This window comes from Atta colombica, unplaced genomic scaffold (genome assembly GCF_001594045.1).
Source record: "Atta colombica isolate Treedump-2 unplaced genomic scaffold, Acol1.0 scaffold224, whole genome shotgun sequence".
Lineage (NCBI taxonomy): Eukaryota > Metazoa > Arthropoda > Insecta > Hymenoptera > Formicidae > Atta > Atta colombica.
Genome location: NW_017259321.1, coordinates 260,606 through 284,674, shown reverse-complemented (window position 1 = coordinate 284,674; position 24,069 = coordinate 260,606). Strand labels below are relative to the sequence as shown.

Genomic DNA, 24,069 nt, shown 5'->3' with positions numbered 1-24,069 from the left:
TTATTGGACAGTTTAATTGATAAAAGAATTAAGTCTCGCGTTATTTGCGACAGTAGGTATCGTTTGCGACTTGCAAATTTTTTTCATCTCTGAAAGATCTATCCTACTCTCGACTCTTATTGCTTCGACTCCCCTGGATTTAGATTTAAACTGTTAGAACGTAAAATCTTTTTAAAATAATATTATCTAATCTATGACTTCTGCGATACAGTGAATCAACGCTATTATCTAATCTATCTCAAATATAAGAAAAATCTTGGAATGCCGTGTCTTATTTCGTTTCTTCAATCTCACGATTTAGATTTCAAATCCATTCGGCATCGGACATCTGCGCAGTTCGATCTGAAAATTCCTCGAAAGCCAAGATCTCAGCCTTTGATTCTTGTCAATAAAACGTGAAACACGTGAACGTGAGAATGCCCGTAAACGTACTGGCGCCCTTCGTGAAACGACGCGGATGACAAAAATTTGTAATATCACGTCGCACTTGGCACGGTGAAGAACATTCTCATTCCGCGAACTTCGTCGTTGATGTATACCGAACGTGGGGGGTGTTAACCGTGTGAGAACTGTGTGGTGAGCGAATTCTTGTGCGTGAAACGAAAATCGCAACGAGGCGACGTTTTTGCCGCGGAGTATCGCCGTCTGGCACAACATGGATTACCAACGGCTCCTGTCCAACAACAACAACAACAATTATCCCACGCAACATCGTGAGTATCTAACAATCTCTTGTCTTTATTCGCCACATGGCGTGATCATTTCTGATCCACCGGTCGTGCGTTATCTGATTGCCTTTCTCGAGAAAGAGAAAGAAAACAACATTCATTATATTATTCATCATATTGCTATATTCGGATGATTATCGAGGGTCGTGTAAAAAAATGCTCGATAATAAAAAAGCAAACATTGTCGTCATGAGATACGCCACCTTTGAGAGAGTAACTTTATTTTTTATCGTCGTGTTTTCAATCTCAATTAGCACTGCGCTTCTATTTATTGCACATTCTTCTGAGTGGGCGACGCGACCTACGGGAAAAGTATCTTCTACGTGCAAACTGAAATGCGTAGATATGCGATCTTGCTAGACTCATCAACAAACAACGGTGCTTGCCGTTTGTGGGTGTTCGACAATTGCGAACATCTAGTGAGAAATCGCGACGCTTCATATCATGTGTCTCTCTCGCTTTATTTTTTTACGAGATGTTTGTATGCATCCCCAGATTTTGATGACATTTATTTTTCCCTTTTGATCTTAACGATGTATGTGTAGAGAATATTTTTTATAGAGATTTTCATTTGTGTGCGTGTATGTACCTTTTTATTTCTTTTGAGTGTAAAAACATATGTACAAGTTATTAGAGAAATTCACGTAGCAACTTTAATTACAATTTTGCTCTTAGTAAACGAAGAAAAGTTGTTCTGAAAATTAAAACAGAGGATTGTAATTGGAAAAAAATTCATTAAGATTGAAATAAATAAATTTAATATATTATATATTATATCATAAATTCACGCGAATATATAGAATCAATAATATGGAATTATGTTAATTTTATTGAATGTTTTTATTTTACGTTATAATATTTTTTATAATATTTTTCGATTTTAAAGTCATCAAAATCTGGGCTCATAAATAAAAGGCTTTCGATTTGTGAGATCTATATTTGTTCATAGATTTTCTGTATTTCAAATTCGGAGTATCGAGGTACCACTGTAAGAATTGCTGGCACAGGTGGACCACGATGTTTTGAAAAACATTTTCTCACGAAAATTTTTTAATATATATTTTAGAAAATGGTCACTATATCGATTGCTTTAATAATGTCAGTTTGGCATCTCGTTGAAGAGAAACAGATTTATTGGTTATTTTGTAAAATATGTATATATCTGTGAGATCAAATTATCATCTAAACTAGAACTAATATCGAAGATTCGAAAATATAAATAGTAATGGATTTGTGTCTTATTTTAACAAATGTATTTTTATCGTCATAATCTAAAATACTTACACTTACACATATATTTATAAATACATTTACATATTTAATGCCGTTGATAAATTTAATATTCTTTGATCTTATAAGAGCTTTTATCCACACACACTTGATATTTCAAAATAATGTGGCGTAATTCATTCACCAATCTATTATCATATTATTCGAATCTCTCTTATTTTTTGAAACTAAAACGAAGATATTTGATCTTTAATCCATTTGATTATTTTGTTACTTTTCTACTATCGATTTGTATCTTTTGTTTTTATACGATTTTCGTAAATATATTATACAATTACATGAATATAAATTATATTTCCATAAATACATTACACGAATATATTTTTTTAAACGAAAATAGTAATGAAAATAGAACGAGTCGAATGATTTCGTATATATAGCTAAATATAATTATGTTTTGTTTTGCGAATATTTATTTTTATAATTTTCGCGCGGGAATCGACGGGACATTCGCAATTTGATTGCAAGATTTTATTGGCGTCACACGATCATGATTCTTTTTGCACACCATATATTTTCAATCATTTCGGATAGCATCGCGTGGACCTTGGATTTTGATTTCGAAAAAGGGTAGAGAATGAAAGACAGGATAAATGGATCGTTGCGTAAAGAGCTCCTTGTGATATATTCCATGGTGGTCCTTGAGCTGACTTTCGCAACGATGGAATCTCCGATCGTATAGTGTTTAAATATCTATTTAATAATTAAATTAAATAGGAATTTGCATTTTTATGCATTTTTATGTTTGCAATATTTTATGTTTGTGTCCCTTCAAATTTGAAATATCATCACGCGAAATTTTGCAATTATTTAAGTTGAATCTCCGGCTAGGATTAATTGCGTGAACTTTTCCGCGATTTTAAAATCGTTCCTCGTATTTGGAACTTTAGGTTTTGTAGATATTATCATTCAATTCTTAGAGTAACATCTAGTTGTTTTTTTAAATAAATTTATGTTATTTCCTTTTGAATCTCTGAATTAGAATTTGCAAAATATATATAAAAAAAATTAATTTTAAAAGGTTTCATGATTATTAAAGATTAAGTGAAATAATTTAATTATTATGGAATTTATTATTAATATATTTTGAGTTTAGTGGAAAAAATTTTGATATATAAAGAAGCTTATATAAAATTAGCAATTTATATATATAGAGATATTTTATAAAGAAAGAAATGTGAAACTTTTCTAAAATTCGCTTTCGTTTCGAATAGAGCAATCTTTCTTATTTGTTTCTTAAAAATTTTTTCTGATTACTTATGGGCGTTAATTTCAACGAAAGAAAATCACGTCTGCGAATGGTATTTATGAATCTTATCACGAACTGGCTTTCTAGTTCATTAATATAAGGAGTAATACGCGATCGAAGTTTTCACGTAATACGTCCTTGAGGAACGTGAAACTCGTTTGTCGATGTATAAGACAGAAGGTCGATAAATCGCGGTGGGGAACAGAGTGATGAGCGATTGCTCAGCTCCTTGTAAAGTTGTTGTTGTTTGTATTTTATCTGCCAAATCACATCATTTTGGTTACAAATCGAGGGAGGGAGGCTTACAATATACACATAATGAAATCCATTTTGGCGAATGGTAAGATTTATTTTTCGGCGGGCAGGTTTCGCGGTACTTGAAACGCTCGAAAACATAATTTGTGCAGAGAGTCCTCGAGTGAGTATCTCGTAGACCGACTTGTCTCTGGAAGTCGACAATGCACGGTTCGTAAAACGAGGAAGATGAAGACCATCGTAGCCTGAACGGATCGCTTCTTTTTTTCGGAACGGACAGTGGTCTTGGCGCACAGCCAGTCGTCCTTGTTCGTTGTCAGAAGAGTATCGGTCGACGATTCTGTTTTTTTTTTTAAATGATTGTAAAAGCCCGTCGTATTCCCGGGATTAAATTGACTCCCCCTCGTAAATCTCTTACTCGATTATCAGATCGACTACTTCGTGATGCTGATGTAATTTTTGATCGACTGAAGCTTCTCTCCTTAAATCTTCATCCTCGAAAGTTTCGAACGATCAATAATTACTGTCAATGCCTTGATGCGAAGACAGCTGTTGCTTGTAGTACTTTCTTATTGTGAAACACAAAAGTCGAAATGTTGACAAGGCATTCGTATACTTATGATTCTTTTTTTTTCTCTGTCGAGCAATATTAGTGGGACGATGAGTTTAATGAGCAATGTCAAACCAGCGAAGTAACGAATGATACGAACTGATGCGAGGCATGCACTTACAAAGATTGACGCAGTGCAGCGTATATGGTATCAGAACAAGAGAGAAAGAAGATATTGCAGCTTGCGATCAATGGCAATGATATCGAGTTGTGACTCGTGATTATACCTTTTGGATTGGATCATCGCCTTTTATTTATGCAAGCCTGCGAGATGCATGGCTAAGTTATATCGGATATTTTTATAATATTTCGCCGCGAAAAAGCAACAGTTCAGTCTTGCGGAACCTAAGTTTGTCTCGCAATCCCGCTCTCTTTTCTCTTATGGTTCTCTTCTAGAAATTTAATATACTAGCATACTAGCAATTTGTTTTTCACGAAGAGATTCAATAACAACTAGAGAATTTTTTTAAAAGAATTTTTCGATTTCTTAATTTATTATTAAACTAAATAGTATTTTAATTTTTGGAGTTCTATTTATTAAACTGTACTTTATTAACTATAAATTAATAAATAAAATAATTTTTATATGTATTTATAAAGATTTTCAAAAATTTTTGTTTTAAAATGCCATGATCTTTTTAAAATTGTATCTTTTGCATGAATTATAGTTTGTATTTTTGCAGTCAGTATTCAATTCTAATATTATGAAAGAAATCAATGCTGCAAAGAATGAAACATTTTTTGAAACTTTTAAAAGTTTTTTTTGTCTACAGTTTTTTTGTCAACATGATAAATGTTTTTGAGTATAAATTGCATATTTCATGTCAATTGTGTTTTTATGTAAGAACATTAGAAAGTGGATTATTCATGGCACGCTAACTTTATAATACATTATTGAATAATATCTCTCGCAAATGATACATTAATGATCAAATTTCTAACGTTCGATACGATATACGATTCTCGTATAATTACGTTGTTCTAGAATGCACCTTTGCGTGAATTGAACATATTGAATATTGAATAAACATTAAATATTAGATGTTTGGCATAATGTTTGTTCCTACAATCGGATGTTTACGGTTCGTAGCCGTGTAGTTTCTTGCTGTTCCATGTCGAAAGAAGCGGGAACGCTGAAAATTTTACATGGGCCGCGTATGTGCAGAGAATGCGAATCAGGACGGCCGCCAAAACACGTTCGAGTTCGACCTAGTCAGCTTGGCTTGCCTTGGTTCTTATCGATCTACCTTGCATAGGCCATCTCCTCTCTTCCGAAATATTTGCTTTGCCGCGATAACGGTGAGATGGACATTGGAGTTTCAGTTCGTCGAGTTTGGATTCTCTTGATACACGGTTCGAGTCTCTCATTTAAACTTTATGTGAATGTAGGTATCCCGATTTACAGATTAGGATCGCGAATATCTAGGCAACTAGAATGCTTTAGTTTACCGTACGATTATCATCTACTGTCTGCGACATATGGAAATTATTATTGTGTGCAAACATAAAGAAAACGTAAAAAAGAATTATTTTGCAGCAAATATATATGACGACAGATATACGATAACGATCGTTTCTCGTATGCATTGTATTGACATTTTCTTCCATGATAATACGTCTTATTGTCCTCATACATTTTCATGAATTCTTCTATAAAGATAAGAGCTTTACATTCTCGTTTATCGCGATATAATGTCAGGGCGATCAACAGTCTTGTCTTTTCAACGCACTTATCGATTCCCCCTTCCCGATATCCCCCTTCGATCGTTAAAGTCTTTTGTAAATAAACAAAATCCCGCAATGAACAATAAAATGAACGGGATACAGGCAGCAGAGACAAGTTTCTCTCCATTATTGCCGGTTATTTTTCTAGCAACTGCGCACGTTCCGGCTTGTGCTTATGGAACGACCCGGTTTCGTCATCGTGACAGGTAGATGCCCGCATACCACGGCTTGTAGCTTATGAACGTGGTTGAGAGAAACGTTATAAGCGGAATGCTGAAGTATCTGAAGCATCTTTGTGATATCCACAAAGTAATGCGTTATTGTTGTGACGATTGCTGATAACGATGATTAGGAATTCATTATTTGTTGCACGAACATTTGGAAATATCACAATCGAGACTCAAAGAAAATGTGAAGAGTAAATAATTCTTGCAATTTACATCCGCATAAATAAGTTTTACTAACAAAATTTCAATTTGATAAGACTTAAAAGATGTAACAAAAAATGTTTGTTTCGATATTTCCATCAGAAGAGAGTTCATCAGGAGACATGTGTCAGAGTGTCTCTGATGCTAAGAACACACGCGAGATATTTGAATACGCGTCATAACTCAATGTTTGTGCGTCAATGCAAATTCAAATTCTAAAACAGTTTACATAGACATCGAGACATTTTATCAAGTTTGTAATTGGTGATTTTTGGGAATAATTAAAAACAGTTTGATCAAACATATTGTTGTTAATTTGATGAAATACAAATTGTATTAATTTCTTCACTTATTTAATTACTTATAAATGTCATGTGTTGGATGTCAAGAAATCCATAAAAAAAATGTATTGTAGAATGTACAATAAGAATACATGGCGTGAGTATAATTAATGTACTTTTTTTGTACTTTATGTCCGTTTCTCAAAACTCGAGGTTGCGGTTGCGGATATGGATATGCAACAATTGGCTGATTGTTGAGAGAGAAGCAACAAAATGACAACAGAATGGCATAATATAGTATGTTAGTAGGTAGAGACGCGAGTAGGCCAAGGTTGCGATTGTGAAACTTGCGAACTGCGTCATTATATGATGCACAAATTATATACAAACGCTTTACATGATTGACAGATTTTTAGAATTTTGATGTAATTGATACAGTTCTGGCTCTTCTCCAAAGAAGAGTCGGAAACTGGCTCTTTTTCTTTACATCCATTTCACAAAAAGTTAAACGTACAGGCATGTAAAAATGTGGAATGATTTTTATTTTACGAAAATTTATAATTTTTTTATTTCAATTAGAATCAATGAATATTAATTTGTAAACTCGTAACTTGTGAAACAGAACTCTTGAGAAAATATTAGATTATCGACAAAAATTTTCGCGGAATTTTAGATATACTTTCAACCGTTCGAAAAATTGTTGGAACTTTTGTATTTTTTTTATTGGTTTGAGGATTAAAAATAATTACTTGAACTTGTAAAAAGATTTATCTATTTCAGATATTTGCAACATATTTTTTACTTTATTGTTAAATATTAATGAGACTATTAGATTGTTTTCAACAAAATATTCAGGATAGAACTGGAAATATTAGGTGTAGTAAAAAGAAATCCATTATTTTTCCCTTCAATTTCATGTAAAAATAATGGATTTCTTTTTACTACACTTAATATTATATATTAGATGAAATATATTAGAATATATATATTAGATGAATATATTAGATGAAAATGAAAAATTTTCATATGCTAATTTCACGATGATTTTTATATGTGGAATTAGGAAAATAATACTTTTTTCTTATAAAAAGAACGAGATACCTTCGTTTATAATAATAGTTTTTATTGTTTATGTTGCTTAAAAAACGAGAATTTATTTTATATAAATTTATTATTGTAATCAAGAATTAAAACAGAATCGAAAAACACAATAAATAAAAAAAGAAAAGAAAGAAATATTTTAATAGTTACTATTTCTTTTTTATAAAAATTTGTCATTAGATTAGTAGCAGATGTTATAAATATTCATTTGTGTTATCCGGAAATGTTGCATAGAGATGCTGCAATGGCGGCGCTCGACATTATGCGCTTTGCGCATTTATGTACCGCATACCGAGCGATTGCGGGTTAATTAATTGCCGCAATAAACGGTCAACGTAACACGCTAATTCGAGAGCATGCCCTCGGTGTTATCTTCCACTGATTGGGCTTACTCTCAGCGTTTTCGAATTCCACAACAGAGATTCCTTTCGCGATTATGCATTTGCAAAATATATGATATGAAATTTTTTTTTTTAATTATTTTCTTTGATTATTAAGTCGCACTTATTGAAATTGCAATTTGATTGTTAGTTTCAAGTATGGTTTTGAAAATAAACATTTCTAAAATTATGACCTCACATAAATATCAGAAATAATATTATCAGAAATAATATTAAAATGAAATCATGCATTTCGTGAATCTCCATGTCCAAATCCATTATTAGAATATCCTTGTTTCATAAACAAATGCAGTTTATTTTATCAAGGCAAAAAGCAGCTTGATACTGAGCTATTCTTCTGAGACATTCCCTTTATATGTAATGTTTAAAGATAAAAGTGGGAGAGAAAGAAAAGAAGAGCAGTGATAGGAGGGGCAAGGGTCGATCAATTTTCGATGACCTCGAGAATGATCTTCCATATTTTACTTATATTATAACTATTATTAATTCTGTTTAGATTATTGGAATATTTTTGTATCTCTATAGCCTCTCTGTATTTTCTTCGAAAGTATGATGTGGTTATTGTAGCCACTACTTATACTATGTTTTATTAAACAGTATTTGGCATCCTGTCTCAATGTTGTGTTCTAATAATACTGACTGTGCGACATGTTTTAATCTGACAAAACGTTGTTTTTTCATCCGCAGATTAATCATTCACCCGGTAATTCCATAATATACTTTTCTGCAAGAGAAAGCATATTTTATACATCCTTGTGAAATCGAATGAGAAGTTTTTAGTCTTTAAAATTTTTCAAAATTTGTCTTATGTTTTTAGGTGGTTTAAAGATAGTTCGGGTGTTGTGCTTATTTAGTATCCTATCTATTTGATCTATTATTTTTTTAATGTACAGGAGAATGGAAAAGATGCTTTTTTGTCTCGTGTAATAGGATTTATTATCTTTTGTGCGTGCGTGCGTGTATGCGTGCGTGCGTGCGTGCGTGCGTGCGTGCGTGCGTGCGTGCGTGCATGCATGCGTGCGTGTTCTAGGTACAAGGGAGTTGATTGCTGATTTTTGCTGTGTTGAGTGGTGGCGTGACTCCACACGTAGATATTTATCTGTAAATTTTTTACACGTAATGATCTAAGGTACTGTCAGTTTTTTTTAGTAAGAACAACTAAAAATGGAAGCCTCTTCTTTTATATCTATAGTGAAGCGAATTGAGATGTTATTTGTTGAGGAAAATAAGAAATTTATGAAGTTCAAATTTGCTGTGTCTCTAAATCACGAATGTATTATCTACATAATGGCAACTAGACTTGTGATCTCTTAAATGTTTTTTGGAAAACTTTTCTTGAAGTTTTTCATGAAGATGTTAGCAGTTATAGGAGAAATAGGAGAATTACTGATCCTGAAGTTTATTTATAGAATTGATTATTATAGAAAAAGTATATGGCTATTAAGCAGTGCTATACTAAAAGATTGAGAGGAAACTTCGTATGAGAGGCTTCTGTTTCTGTTGATTATATCTAGTGTATCTTTAATTAAGACTTGTTGAAAAAGGATTCTGCGGATCGTAATACACAAGCATGTCTGCAGGATGTAATCGAATTTTTTCGATTTTTTTATATTATAATTTGGATTTTTCTACGGATTTTTTTTTACGAAGTGTAAAAATTTTTTGCTAGAAAGCAGGATGGATTATATATAGCTCTAAATGTACTAGATCGCAGAAGCCCGCCATGTTTGTCTTTAAAGAATTCCTAAGTGCTTATTGGATGATAAACTAGCAGATCAGAAATACAGTCGAACCAGTCAATAGAAAAATTGTTAGTATTCGGCTTGAGTTACTCTGGTATATCTAGAGCTCTAATGTTGGAAAGTTTAAGCATTGACAATTAATCTGAGAGAAATATTAGGTATTTTGGACAGACCATTAAGCATATTTCTCTCAATCCTACTTAAAACTTATTTGATTCTTAGATCTCACTTATTACATAAAGTCTACATATGTATTCTTGAATTTCATGACTTAGAATAAATTCTTGCAACATGGTGAGAAAGATCTAAATAAAAGAAATGCTAGTATCTTAAAAAAAGTTTATATTAAATATGTCTCGCGATTCCGCCAGATTTCTTATATCACATGAGAGTTTGGAGGTATTTGTACATTCCAGTTGTTAAGAGAGCTGGCGATGGTAATACTGGATTGAATATTCGTGATTTGGATGAAGGAACGGACAGAACAAAGATTAAGAACAAGGATTATTAAAAAATTAAGAATTGAAAAAAGAAAGAAGAAAGAAGAATCGAAAAAATCATAAAATTTTACTAGTTCCCTTATGGTTTTGATATTATAAATTTTACAAAATTTGGGTTTTGGTTCACTAAAAAAAAGGGTTTCGAAACAGTTTCCGGTTTGATTTCGATTTGGTTCGGGTCCTTGGTTTGAGGATGAGTCTGAATTATTGAGAATGTTACTTCTTTTTACTAGGATCTTTTTTTATGTAATGATCTGATAGGTTCATGACTACTGCTGTATCGCTTTTATCGATTGAAAACACGATGATATTTGTATTCTTACTCAATTCTTACAATTAGAGGAAAAATTGCTCTTGTTTAGTGATATTGGAGTGAGAAAGGCTTGACTTTGGAAAAGATGTCAATTACCTGTCTTAATTATCTGCGGATGCTATTTGCTCGCTCTGATGGAAATCGATATTAATTAAACCCCTTAAAATTTAAAGTTTAAATCCCTTAAAAATATAGGATAAATTTTGAGAAATCCTAAAGACTCCCTCAATTCCGCAAAAGTATATGAAATATTTTACTCTTGCGAACAAGTTTACATTGAAAAGACGACGGGAGAATGGTTAATCTACGGATGAAAGAACATCAACGTGACGTTAGATTAAAACGTATCACACAGTTAGCATTATCAGAACAAAACATTGAGAAAGGATATATTAAATACTATTTAATAAAACAATTACGCCACCGCTATTATTATACTTTTCAAGAAAATATAGAGAGATTATAGAGATTAAACATCTCAATATCCTAAAGAGAATTAATGATTATAACATAAGAGTAAAATAAAGATCGTTCTTCCTATCATCAAAAATACATCCTTTTTCTTGCTACTTCCATTCTACTTTCCTTCCATTCTACTTCTCTCCATCTTCTATTTTTAAACAGCGTAGATATATATAATATATAAGGGGGGATCCCTCAGAGGAGCAGCTCAGACTGATCTTTGCCTTCATGAAGTGAACTGCAATGTTTATGTAACATTGGCATTTTAATAATGGATTTGAATACAATCCGCAAAACACATAGCTTTTGTATAAAAAAATTCTCGTGGAAGCCTCAAAAGTAATATTATAATAAATTAATTTGTTTGAAAAATTTAAATGTACAATACTAATAGGAATTAATTAGTCAAGTGACATGTTTTACGAGAGATTCGGTTTCTGCGTATTTGTTTGAACAAAAACGTTGATTTGTTAAAAATCGGGATTCTTTAAAATGGAAGTGTAGACGTAACTGCAATACGAGTGAATGCATTAGTGATTTTCCACTATTATCAGCAATAATGTAGGAATCTCGAAATAATCTGCAGGCATTTTACATCTTTTTATCTCGTGATAATACTGTGAAACGTCATCGGGATTTTGAGCAGTCTTAGCGAAATTTGCAATTAGTCAATTTTCCTCCAGATTTATACAAATGGTGCCCGATAAATTTCTGACTTCGTATTAATAATTTGATGACAAAATTATTCCATTTAAAACTTCATAAAATCATTTCATGGAATATTCTGTATATTTTCTCATAATTTATTTATAATTTCTTAAAATATAAATTACTTTATAATTAAAATGTTAATTCACGAAAAAATTTAAGAAAAAAATCTTTTATTAATCAAATGAAACAAGCGAGAAATTTTTGAGTTCTAATCTTACAAAATTTCACGTGATATTGATTATAGATTTGTTGTTGCTTCTTTCTTCATCTTGTTGCATCTATATTGATTCTTCATGGAAATGATCGTTAATTCGCGGCAAAATTCGATGGACGTGTCGACGCTGGCACATACAGTGAGTGCAAAAAGTATTCGTGCAGAGAAAATATTTTTTTAAAAAAACCTTTTAAAAAGTAAATATCATTCAGCGAGAAATGAATCATCAAATTAATGTTGACTCGATATCGATACGATGATTTCAACCAATTCGACATCGATTCGTTGATTGATGTTCATTTCTTGCTACGTAATTAACAATTTATTCATAAAAAATAAAATAGACTGTATGTTTCTTAAAATTATATACCAAAAGATGTGTATTAATTATAGAAAATATATCATCTGAAAAATAAGCGAAAACAAAAAATTCTATTGTTCGGATGCTCAAAAAATATTCGTACAGTCGAGAAATTTAGCTTCTAGAATCAGGAATGCATACGAAGCTCATTGGCTTATGTTAGAATAATCAAAATATGTTCATTGTATAAAATTGCTAATTAATATTTATATTTTACAAATAAGACTTTTTTTATAAAAAATTTCCTTGTATATACTTTTTGCTCTCACTGTATGTATATTATACATGTGGATTCTTGTTGCTGTTGCGTCGTCACGACGCAGTCCGGATATAGGACAGAAGAATGATTATTAAGGCGCTATTCATCTTTTCAAAGTATCTTTGTGACATGGTGGCGATGACTTTTGCGCATTTGAGCTAACCGGAGAAAGTCCTTCGATTGGATTGCAAACGTGTATTGAACGAACTGGAAACGAATTGGAAAAATATAAAAATAAATTTGTGAAGTAGAGATTCTACAAAATATTATGAAGAAAAATTATAAGAAAAAGTATTAATTGACAGTCTTTGAATTAATCTCTAATTTTAAGTGAATATATCGTTAATTATAAAATGATTGAATATAATATTATGAAATATTATGAAAATTTATAATTTTTATAATATTTTTCTCTACTCATGTATGTTTGTATCAGTTTCAAGTTGCTACAAATTAAATTAATGTCTAATAGAAAGTTTTATAAAAAATTACAATGATATATAAATATCCAAATGATCCATTTATTTTTATGCATCAAGTACACTATATTTTTGTTTGATCATACATCGATTTTTATTTATAGTTTTCATTTTGGTTATAAGAATTAATAAAATTATTATTTAAACATATTTTGTTAAAAATATTTTTAATGAAACTTCTATTTACTTAGTCATAAAAATATTCTTTTTGCTTTGTCTACAAACATCAAATTTTAATATAATAGAAGAGTTAATGATATCCAAATGGAATTTATTTATACATAATAATAATTTAAAATCTTTTTTCGTAACATTAATCAATTTATGTAAATTCATATGATAACGTGGATCCTAAACAGTAGAGTGATTCAGGAATAAAATCGATCAGGATTTATCTCAACAACATATCGGTATTTCTTGCTTGAAATCACTCGACCGCCCAACGATTTATATTAGAAATTTGACCCGCATGGCCTGTAAAGGTGTCTGCATACGGCAATTCGTCGATAACGACTCTTGATGAACGATTCTACGATTCGTATTTGATATATCATAGTCATTCTAAAGAAAAAGAGAGAGAAGGCGGCGCAGCGCGGCGACGAAGCAAATGCGCGCGACCTCTGCGAGGTGTAAATATCCGCGTTGCAACGGCTCGCAGAAAAAACGCGACTCACGCACTACGCACAACGTGTCTTCAATGTCGCAGCACACATGTGTAGTATCACTTATCTACCTTATATCCCTACGCCTCGATATTCCAACGTACAGTTATTGCTATTCGAAAAATTCGCCCGAGAACTGCTGCGATTTCACAGCACGACGTTACATTTTGTCCTTAATGTTTGAACACTACTTTTTTTTTTCCTTTGTGTCTCTTGAAACGAGAGGGGGCCACGTTCACTCATCGATAATGTTGTGGCTCCGTCCCGATTATGTAGATCCTGTGAAGCCCAAGTTGTAAAATAGATCTTTAGTACAGCGGGCTCGCTCTTACGCCTCTTTGCCAGTATATTTATATAGTAGATTTAGCGTTTTTAACGGATTGACATTCTTTGCGATTTTTTAAGTCGTGTAGCCCTTTTCTCTTTTATTTGTTAATCACGACACATTATACCAATCTCTCTCTAGTATCTCTAGTCTTTGGGCCTTTACAGATTGGCTCCCGAAGATGTGCTCCTGCATCGACGGCAGCTCAACGCTGCCGAGTAACCGAGCCGCAAGCTATGAGCGGCTTGGTTCCAATCTCACGATCTTCGAACTCAACAGCACGATGCGAAGGAGTCGAAGAAGTGAGCAGGATTTGATCGACAGTGAAAGACAGGTATGTTATTATCTTGGGCTTTAAATATTGCGCTGTCTGTCTTATTATTTTATTATTTTATTATTCATTAAACGTTTACTCATTTACTACATAATGACACAGCTACAAAATTTAAGTTTTCCAGAAAATAAGTTGAAATATTTTAAATTTTAACTTTTAAAATTTTCTAATATTAATTTTGAAATGTAATTTTGATGTAATAACTGATTATAAAGGGAAATAAAAAATGTAATATTTTAAAGTATATCACTTTTTTCTTTATGTTTCCGTTGTTTACAAATAATTAAAAAATAATAATTTTATAACGTCGTATAATAAATATGATGTGTAGTCAGAAAAATCGAGGAAATGAGTATAAAGTAGTGAATTTTTTTTTATTTTTTTTTTTACTTTATGTAAGTGGAATCCATGTATTATGTTAAAAAATAAATATAATAGAATTCATAAATATGACGAAATAATTAAAGTACGATACAAATTTTTCTCATATCTTTATAAAACAAAAATTTATCATTGATTTATTCATTTATGTAAATTTATTTAATTACAAAACAAAATATAAATTATATAAATTATATAAAACAAAATATTTATAATTTATTTACGATGCAATAGATAAATTAAAAGAGATTTATAAGAGAGAAAGACTGCGAATTAATTTTAATTTGATTAATTTAATTAATTGTATCCAATTCAATTCAATTGTTTATTTAATGTCTTTCCAATGTTTATTTAATTAGGAAGAATTGCGGTTTTATAACAACGATCACTCTTTTACGACCGTGGTCGTGGAGAAGAATCTACGAACGATCGACCTGTGCGAGTTGCTTAAAGTCAAGAGGAACACGATCGGCGCAGCCTGGTCGATAATCGAAACGTGGCCGAAACTGGGAATCGGTATGTAACAATATAAACATAACGAAAATTAATATCATAATGTGTGATATTTCTGTCGCGATTATTTCAAATGCCTATGTATTCTTTCGGAAATGTAGTTAACAATCAATCAATAAGTATATTCTATACTTTGTGCTCACGTGCGAATAACAATGTGTCATTGACCATACTTCTACGATTACTCTCTATAGAATGTTATTCGTGGAATCATTAGTTTTTCATTAACTTTTTTTTTAAAGAAATATGAATATTTTGTACATTTTGATTATAGTACATATATGTATACATGTACAATTTTATATTTATATTATTGGAATGCATGCGCAATTTATACAAATGTGATGAACGTATATCCGAACATAATGGATGGAATTTACAGAATTAAACGTTTAATTTGATATCCGAATTGTTATCCCGTTTATTGATAACGTAGATTGAAACAAATTTGCATGAATAGGGAAATGTGGAGAATCAGCAGCGAATATTTTCGTATTTTTGTGATTATTGCGTGTGATACACTTGAGAGCTATTCAAAAACTCAATAACAAATAATTTATTTGCATAAATAATTTATTTACAAAAATATCAGCGTGTTCGTAAAAGATGGATAATTCGTTAAAAGTTTGAGGCATATCAAGCCGAGAAGAAGCTTCAAGGTGAGTCAATGAGCCTCTAATACAACGAGAAAACTTCAGTCATCTAAATTTTCTCTACGACATTGACTTGAAACGAGATCGGAAATAACGTGTGCTCGGTGAGGGGTAAAGGGAGAAGGGAGGAAAGGGGTTGGAGAGGCCGTAAAGACGGCACAGAGCTCTATAATGCAACCGAGAATCAATAGCGGGCGAAACCTCCAGGAGCTTGGTGCAGGTCAGAGACGCGACTCGCGGCTGTGTCTCCATACGGAATGTTTGTTTAGAGATCCGGGAAAATGTCAGGTTATTCTAGTCTAATGTGTTTTCCATGAAATCATTTTACCAATTAATTGTATAACAAGATCTGCACTGTAACATAAATCCTTTTTATTAGAACTTATTTAGAAGTTTTAAAATTAATTTTACTATAAAAAGGAATAGGTATTTTAAAACTAGAAATATTAAACTGTTTGTGAAATATTAAACTGTTTGTTATTATTTATGACATAACAGATATGAAAAATATTCTTTTCCCTATTTTCTTAAAAACAGACACCGATTTAGGAGGTATTCAAATAATTTCGATATAATTTTAAAAAGCTGAATGTACTACTGTGTTGATATTAGCAATATATTTGTCACAAATAGGATGAATTATTCTGTTGCAGAGCGTACTTTAGAAGACCATGAAGATATTCTCGCTGTTCATAGAGAATTGGAAATGTTCGCTTCCCAATACGAAAGGAGGTTCTATTTTAGTCAAGACTTCCTAAAATATGAAGTGTTCATCAAGCCTGTGGTAAATAAAAATACAGAGAATTTTGTTACCTTGCAGAAAAAAGCTGCTGTTTTAATTATACATTTCTGAAAAGCACGTGTTTCCAGAAAATAATCAAATTTTTGCGTTCTTTGTTATTATCGCATCAAAAAGTAAATTCTACTCAATCTAAACGCGTTAACTTACCGACTATCTGAGTTTACCAGTTAGGCTACAGTTGTAGCTGCGTTTAAATAACTACGAAGTTTTACCGACTCTAGATAAAATGTCTTCGATTTTACCGACCAACTTTTGACTAACATTTGATTTAAATGTATGTTTATTTATCATATTAATGTTTTACATTTTCTAATTCCATAAATATATATGTAACGTTTGTTCGTATCGACATTGTATTTTTGCGAACTTTAGTTTTGTGGGTCTGAAATGTCGGTAATATTAGGGATCTACAATTATCTTCAAACTCAGCTGATAGTCAAGAATATTAAATATTAACTCGGTCGATATTTTAATACTTGGTCGGAATCTCTGTGAATATTGTCGGTATGAGAGTATTCCGCGAAATCCTCTAGCAGTTCTCTGGTTTACCGGCGAATCGTGTTATATTCCAGAAAAGTTTTGAAGAGATTGTTAGATGGCACGAGAAACATTTTTCCGATCCGGTGATGGGGTATGGGGCTCAAGGATTCGGTAGTATTGATTGGAACATTCGTGTCCTGGGATTTTATAGGATTGAGTATGCATTGAGCTCCATTTTAAACTCAATGCATCGATTATGACAAAAAATTTCAATAAATAAATAACATTTTGTTTTTAAATTTCGCAGTAATCATTTTATTGAGTCTTGTTAATTAGAAAATGTTAATTTTTATAATATGTAAAGAGATTTATTAGTGACGCTTCGAAGTTATTAAGACATTTGAACTGATATCAATTAGCAGTTTTGAAATTCAATCAGTTTAGGTTCATAAATCTTGTAGTTTTGCCAATGATTGGCCAATTAAGGAATAACGAGCGTAGAAACTTGGGAAATTGAACGTTGTAATCGACACTCTTTGGGGAAATCTCGAGACTTTTTCTTTTCCTTGTAACGAGAGAGAGATACTCTTTGCGCATGTGAATGTACATACGAGTGTTTGTGTTTCCATCCATTGAAATCTTTAAAAAGAATGAATTCTTAGGTAATGCATGTGTGTTTATAGAACTGCTTTTTGAGATACTTACGGGACGAGATATATTTATATTTTCTCTTTCCTAAAATATTTTAGATCTTTGCATCACTATTTTCTCTGAGAATTCATTCTCGACAATTTTAAAAACGATTTGAAATTTAGTTTCCTTAATGTCCATTTTCAAATGTAAAAGATAACAAGTATATGTAGAGACATCTCTCCAATTTTTTTTGCAGCAATTTTTTCCTCCGGACATGATTACGTTTCCCAGCGGGGAAGAGAGGGGCACATTTACCGAAGCCGAGAGTGCGTTAAGGGTGAGTACATGTGTAATTTCCTGTCAATGCGATCATCACGAATATAAATCGTGCTAGGTGAAAAACGGCAAATATATGTTGCTTACGCTTATGTTGCAGAATTATTTGTTACGGGAGGACAGTGAGTGCCCGTACGTATTCAGCATGGTGTGGATGCGAAATGCGAGTTCGAACGGTTGGAAGAAGATGTACATGCTACTTCAAGGCCGGAAACTCTACACGACAAAGAAGGTAAGTCCTTTTGTCTCGCAAGAACCGCGGATTGTATTCTCGGGTTATTTTTATTTCATATTTAATTCATCGTGTGCGGTTTTAAACGCGTATATACGTATTGGCAGGCCTTTGGCCGAGGTTCTCTACTTACTTTACGGCTTCGAATATGAATCATAAGCTTTAAATGTTTCGCGGCGAAAGAATTACTCAGCGTTGTTAGCCGCTCAATTCAAACGCGCGCATTATCTACCATTTTGCGGCTACGGGCTGACGTCTTAGAATACGGGAAGACATCGTTACATAAAGAAATACTGCTTCTCAATGTTAATAAGCGAACACATATTCAGCTTATGTTGATTAATACGTTAACATGAAGTGATGGTGAGTTTCTCTTCTTTCCTATGCTCGATTATCTTTGTACGATCGCAGTAGAAAATGCAATCTCGCAACGGAGATCGGGTTCTTACTGACTCATCGTCGGTGAAACGTTCTTTTAAAGACCAAGTAAGCGATTCCTAGACGATAAACGATCGTCAGGCTCTACGTGCATCAGCGCGCGTAGTTCTCGCAGGTGTTAACACTTTTCTCAAGGACTTCGCGGTGCCGTCCGTTACGGATGAGTCACGACACATCGCTGGCAATTTATTTGTAAATCATTAAGCGACATTAACATGTAACAGCTGGGACGCTTTCTTACCCAAAAGTATGACACGAGAAACACGCCACAATCTTCTTTTTTTACGATCGAAGTAAAGAGGACAGTTTTATTAATAAAAATTGCTTGCATAAATACAACATAAAATTTGAGTAGCAAGTTTTTGTAGCAATTTAATGTTGATGTTTATTCCTTTCAATTTTATTTGCGATGTAATGTAATATTGTGTTTAAAAGAAACCCGGAATCAGCTGACGGGGATAACGTTATTCTTGCCTCGTTCGCGAAATTGTCTTACGATGTATCGGTTTAATGATAATGTTGATCCGACTCAGCCATCAAGTCAATTCATTTGCATAATTAATGCCATGCGATATACGAAGGTAACTCCTTCGTGGCTTATTCGATAACATGATATGATGTAAGGTAGTTATTTTTGAGATAACCATAGCTGCTAATTAATGTAGACGATGATTCTGAATTCAGCTTATAGGTGGGGTTGTTTTAAAATTAATTTAATTCGATTATCGATTTTGCGCGTACAACCGATAGCCCGCTGTTAAAACTGACGCGTCGAATGGTCGTTTGGCGAACACGTTTCCGAGTTGCGCGTCATTAATCGCCCAGCAGTAAAGCCAGAATCATATCGGCGGGCGAGCGATTATCCGAAATATCGCGCGGATCCTATAGAAAAAAAAATCCATTTGTCACGCATGCGTAAAATGTCGAGTGAGTTATGACCGCGATCGCTTTACGGCTGGCGATACATCTAGTTAAATAACGATAGCGCGACGAATAATTACAGACACACTCGTGTACATAGTCCGCGCGACCGCTCGTGAAATATTATCACTGAATATTCTACCGTTATTTGCGTACATCAGTGCTTCAGTTTACATATTTATTAACGTATATAAGCGATACACGCGCTATTCAATAAAAGCACTTAATGTGGTTTCCGTTACACAGTCACATTTAGTGCAAATCAATATGTATTTCCGATAAAGAATGCGACTATGCTAAGAAAAAAGTTTTTGTGATTAGGTGTTTGTGACTATAAATATATGATGCGATAATTATGGTTACTATTATATATATGTATAATGTTACTGATATAATATAATTATAGTTGTATAAAAAATATAATTGGCATAAAAAGATGACTGTAGATATAGTTATTATTACCATAACAATTGTCACAAATATAATTGTCATAATTTACACAATTTATAGCTATTTTTAGGCCAATCATACAAAATATAATTAGCCCAAAAATTATTATAAATTATGGCTAAATTATAACAACTTAAATCATTTTTATATGATAATAGATAATATTATATACTTTTTTCTATCAACTATATATATTTTTTATAGAACTATAAATAATATCAATTATATTATTACTAATATACTTATAGCAATAATAACCATAATTATGGTATGTAATTATAGTCACAAGTATCATAAACGTTTCTGTCAACGTAATCTAATTTACATAACTTTTTTGATTTTTTTCATTATATAATGTAGAGTTATAATGTGTAGAGTTATCTAAAAAAGAGTTGTGAATTTTAATATTGCATGGTCGCAATTATTGACAAGAATCCTTTCGCGAGATATACGCGAGAATACGCCTTCTTTTCTCTTTTGTCACGCCAAGAACCGGCTTAAAACGCAAGTTGATTGGCTTCGTGTCCGCCGTTGGCGCGTAAGAACATGATTTAATTATTTGAAGCATCATCGCTTTCGGCGATACTGGTATCAGTGGCTAATATCTCGACGAAAGCATTGTTCCGTAAAAAGCTACGGTTCACTTCATTGTTACCTGCTTCGCTTCGACGGGACAAGTCCACAAATAAATCATTATTACAACATGCGATACAATCTCTCGGTAGAAAGAGAAAAAAAGATGAGACTTATGTAATAACACAGGGACTCGAAGAATTGTAGTATATTCTGATGAGATCACTCGCGTATCGCAAGCTTATCGATCCTCGATTATGGCAACCGTAATTACATACAACGACACGCCCCTCGAATTTCGTAGTTTTCTGCAAATCGGATTTTTCTTATAGATACGGTTTCGCAATGTTCTCTTTTTTTTAGATTGACCTTTCGCTTTATTTCCTTGTGATCTTTTTCTTTCCGCAAAGTCTAGGATCAATATTCATAATCCGCTCTCATTTCAAGATCATCTTAAGTAATGTCTTAAGATGCTAATGCGGTCTTCTGATTGGTTCATGAAATCTTAAAATTGCATTTAAAACAGTCTTGAATATAAGAATCGTTTATGAATACCGGCCTAGGAACTTATTTCTGAAAGTGAATTTAGAAGTTGAAATTTTCTGAGTTATTCGACGGATTCAGCTTGTCCGAAAGGGTTAATTGCTCTTGAAAAGTTTCTCAACTACATCTTTTCCCAACGCAATGGCCTCGCGCTACTCGTCTCTGTGTTCGTTCATTATTACGGGCATTCGATGGATCTTTCTTTTGATATTAATGCCCGTTTTCATCAATGAATTAACTCTAATCTTGATTCAACTTATTTTTCATTTTTTGTGTTTATTTCTATTAATGTAGTTTAATTTTAATTTCCGTTCAACATCAAGAATTAGAAAAAAGCGAAGAGTAAATTGAACCAAGATTAAAATTAATCTACATTGGTAGGAACAGTCATTAGTACCTACTTACTTCTTAAATTGAATCGAGATTAATGTTAATCAGTTCAGTAAAAATGAACATAAATTAGGTTTAGGCCAAGCAAGAGAACGTGAACAAACACGAATGAACAACTTGCTTCAATGAGCGCGAACAGTGCAATTCATTCGAGTTTGCTCGTTTGCTTGATTTGAGTCCGGTTTTAAAAGAGGAGGTTCACAATGCGAACGATAGCCATTCGTACATACGGAAGGAATATTGAGAGAAAATTTGCAACTATAATTGTATGGTAAAATAATTATGGTTAGGTACTCTATTTTTATAGTTATTACTACTTAGTAATGATAATTATATTTATAGTTCTACCAAAAAATATATAGTCGGCATCGAAAATGACTATAAATTATAGTTAAATTATGGTAATTGCAACCATTTTTTTTTCTCTCAGTGTATCGGGCATTGTATGGATATTTGCAGGCACTCAATTATAATCGCAAATTACACTGCACGCACACAGAATTCCATTGTTCTTGGAATAATTGTCTTATTCGTTACTTTTAACTTAACGTGTGGAATCACCTGGCAGGAGCATGATGCGAAAACAGTGTTGAATTAATTAAAAACGAGTAAAATATAGAAGAATTTTTCTGTAAGAATTTTGTTTTTCTGTATCTTTATGTAATTCTTTCAAAAAAGATTTAATCTTGAAATAAAAAGAAAGGGTGAAGTAAGAAGAGTATACTTTGTATAAGAAGAGTATACTTTGTATATAGCTTCTCATGGACGCGTGAAGGATGTTAAACGTTAGGAAACGAATGAGAAAAGGGACTTCAGGGTGAGGTAATAAAGAAGAACGCGACAATTGTGCGAGCAAAGAGCTGGGAGTACGAGAGTAGGTACCAATGCTAAATAATACGGCTTTGGGGGTGCCGTGAATAATCCTTACTAACCTTAGCATTCGCACCGCTATTTCGGTCCTCCCGGCTCGAATAATTTATGAACTTCTACCGCAACGCGCCAGCCGACGGCCTTATCTCGAGCTGGTTGAAACTCTCTCTCCCGGACACAGTATATATCCGCTTCCTCTTAATTTCTAGCTCCCGCACTCCGTTCCTCAGGGAGATGTCATTGAGGGACCTTACCGAAGCTTTAACGTTAGGGCATCTTTTACGACGGTCGTTCGGTACGCGGCGGACAAGCCTTGTTTATTGTTCTTCGCGGACGGCAACGTATCAATGGGAGTGCCGCATGTAATATGCAGATTCAATATACGTTGATGCACTTTGGGGGCTTTGAATAAACCAACGTGTTTGCATCGTGTTTTTATCGCGCATATAATTTTAGAGATATCGATTTATCTTCTATTCATTTTATATCGTCAGATCATCAGTTGTATTATAGATGTTAGAATTACAGTGATTATACCAAATGTAATTTCCAAATAAAATAATTTTTCTTGCGTTTACTTTGTTTAAGTACGTCGATAAGCGTCAGATTTCGCAGAAGATAATCGTGAACATAAATATAATCGTGAATCATCACATCATATTACATGGATACATTTGTTATATCTATAAATTGTATAAATTGCTTGTATTGAATAGGAACTGACGTTTACGTCCGACTTATTGAAAGTCGCGCCGATGTCCGTTTTTATTGCGAGGTAACTTTCGCAACCCCGATGCGCTCATCCTCCGGTATTACCCCCGCAGAGCCCGATCTCGTCCCCGCCAACCCCCTTTTTCATTTCCTCCCTCGCAACAGCGGGCGTGGCACCGTTATCGCGGAAACGTACCCAGGACGGCAGGATAATTCTCCATCCGCTACGTACGATCAATTTTATCGGCAAAAAACTTCAAGCAAGGACGATCCGGGGGGGGAGAGGGGGGGGGAGAAAAATTGCTTGCGTTTTCTCTTAGAAATATAAATACTCTTTTGCCTGGGCTATCGGTGAACTAAACGAGTTTCGTTACTTAACATAATTGCCGTGCAACTGTTTCGAAGAAGTGTTTCGCACACGAATCGACAAACGAAGAAAAGTAAAATTGCCAGCGAGAGGTTAGGAGGACAGGATCGTATTTTACGACCGCGACGGTCCACTCTTCCAATTTGTCTTTACTTTCCTCTGTAAATTTATCGTAAGTACGGTAATTGCATTAACACATGATCCGCAGTGTGCCGTTAAGTTTCGAAGGAAATGGCCAATCGTAGAAATCTCTAGAAAAATATCGCGAGCGCCGTGTCAGTTTTTCCAATATCAGGAGTTAGCAGGGGTGTTAGTTTAGCAAAATATTTGATAAAAAGACTGCTGT

The 24,069-nt window shown here is 33.1% G+C and overlaps 1 protein-coding gene across 1 annotated transcript in view; it reads left to right on the top strand.

Annotated features, from left to right (window-relative positions):
- The first annotated feature begins 458 nt into the window (after positions 1-458).
- The window catches only part of LOC108688030 (growth factor receptor-bound protein 14-like), a 223,553-nt gene continuing 199,942 nt past the window's right edge, over positions 459-24,069 (top strand). The window contains exons 1-6 of the mRNA XM_018194103.1: positions 459-713; positions 14,264-14,430; positions 15,171-15,327; positions 16,631-16,761; positions 18,149-18,229; positions 18,329-18,460. Coding sequence (XP_018049592.1) covers positions 656-713; positions 14,264-14,430; positions 15,171-15,327; positions 16,631-16,761; positions 18,149-18,229; positions 18,329-18,460 — 726 coding nt within the window. The 5' untranslated portion in view covers positions 459-655. The remainder of the gene's footprint in view (positions 714-14,263; positions 14,431-15,170; positions 15,328-16,630; positions 16,762-18,148; positions 18,230-18,328; positions 18,461-24,069) is intronic.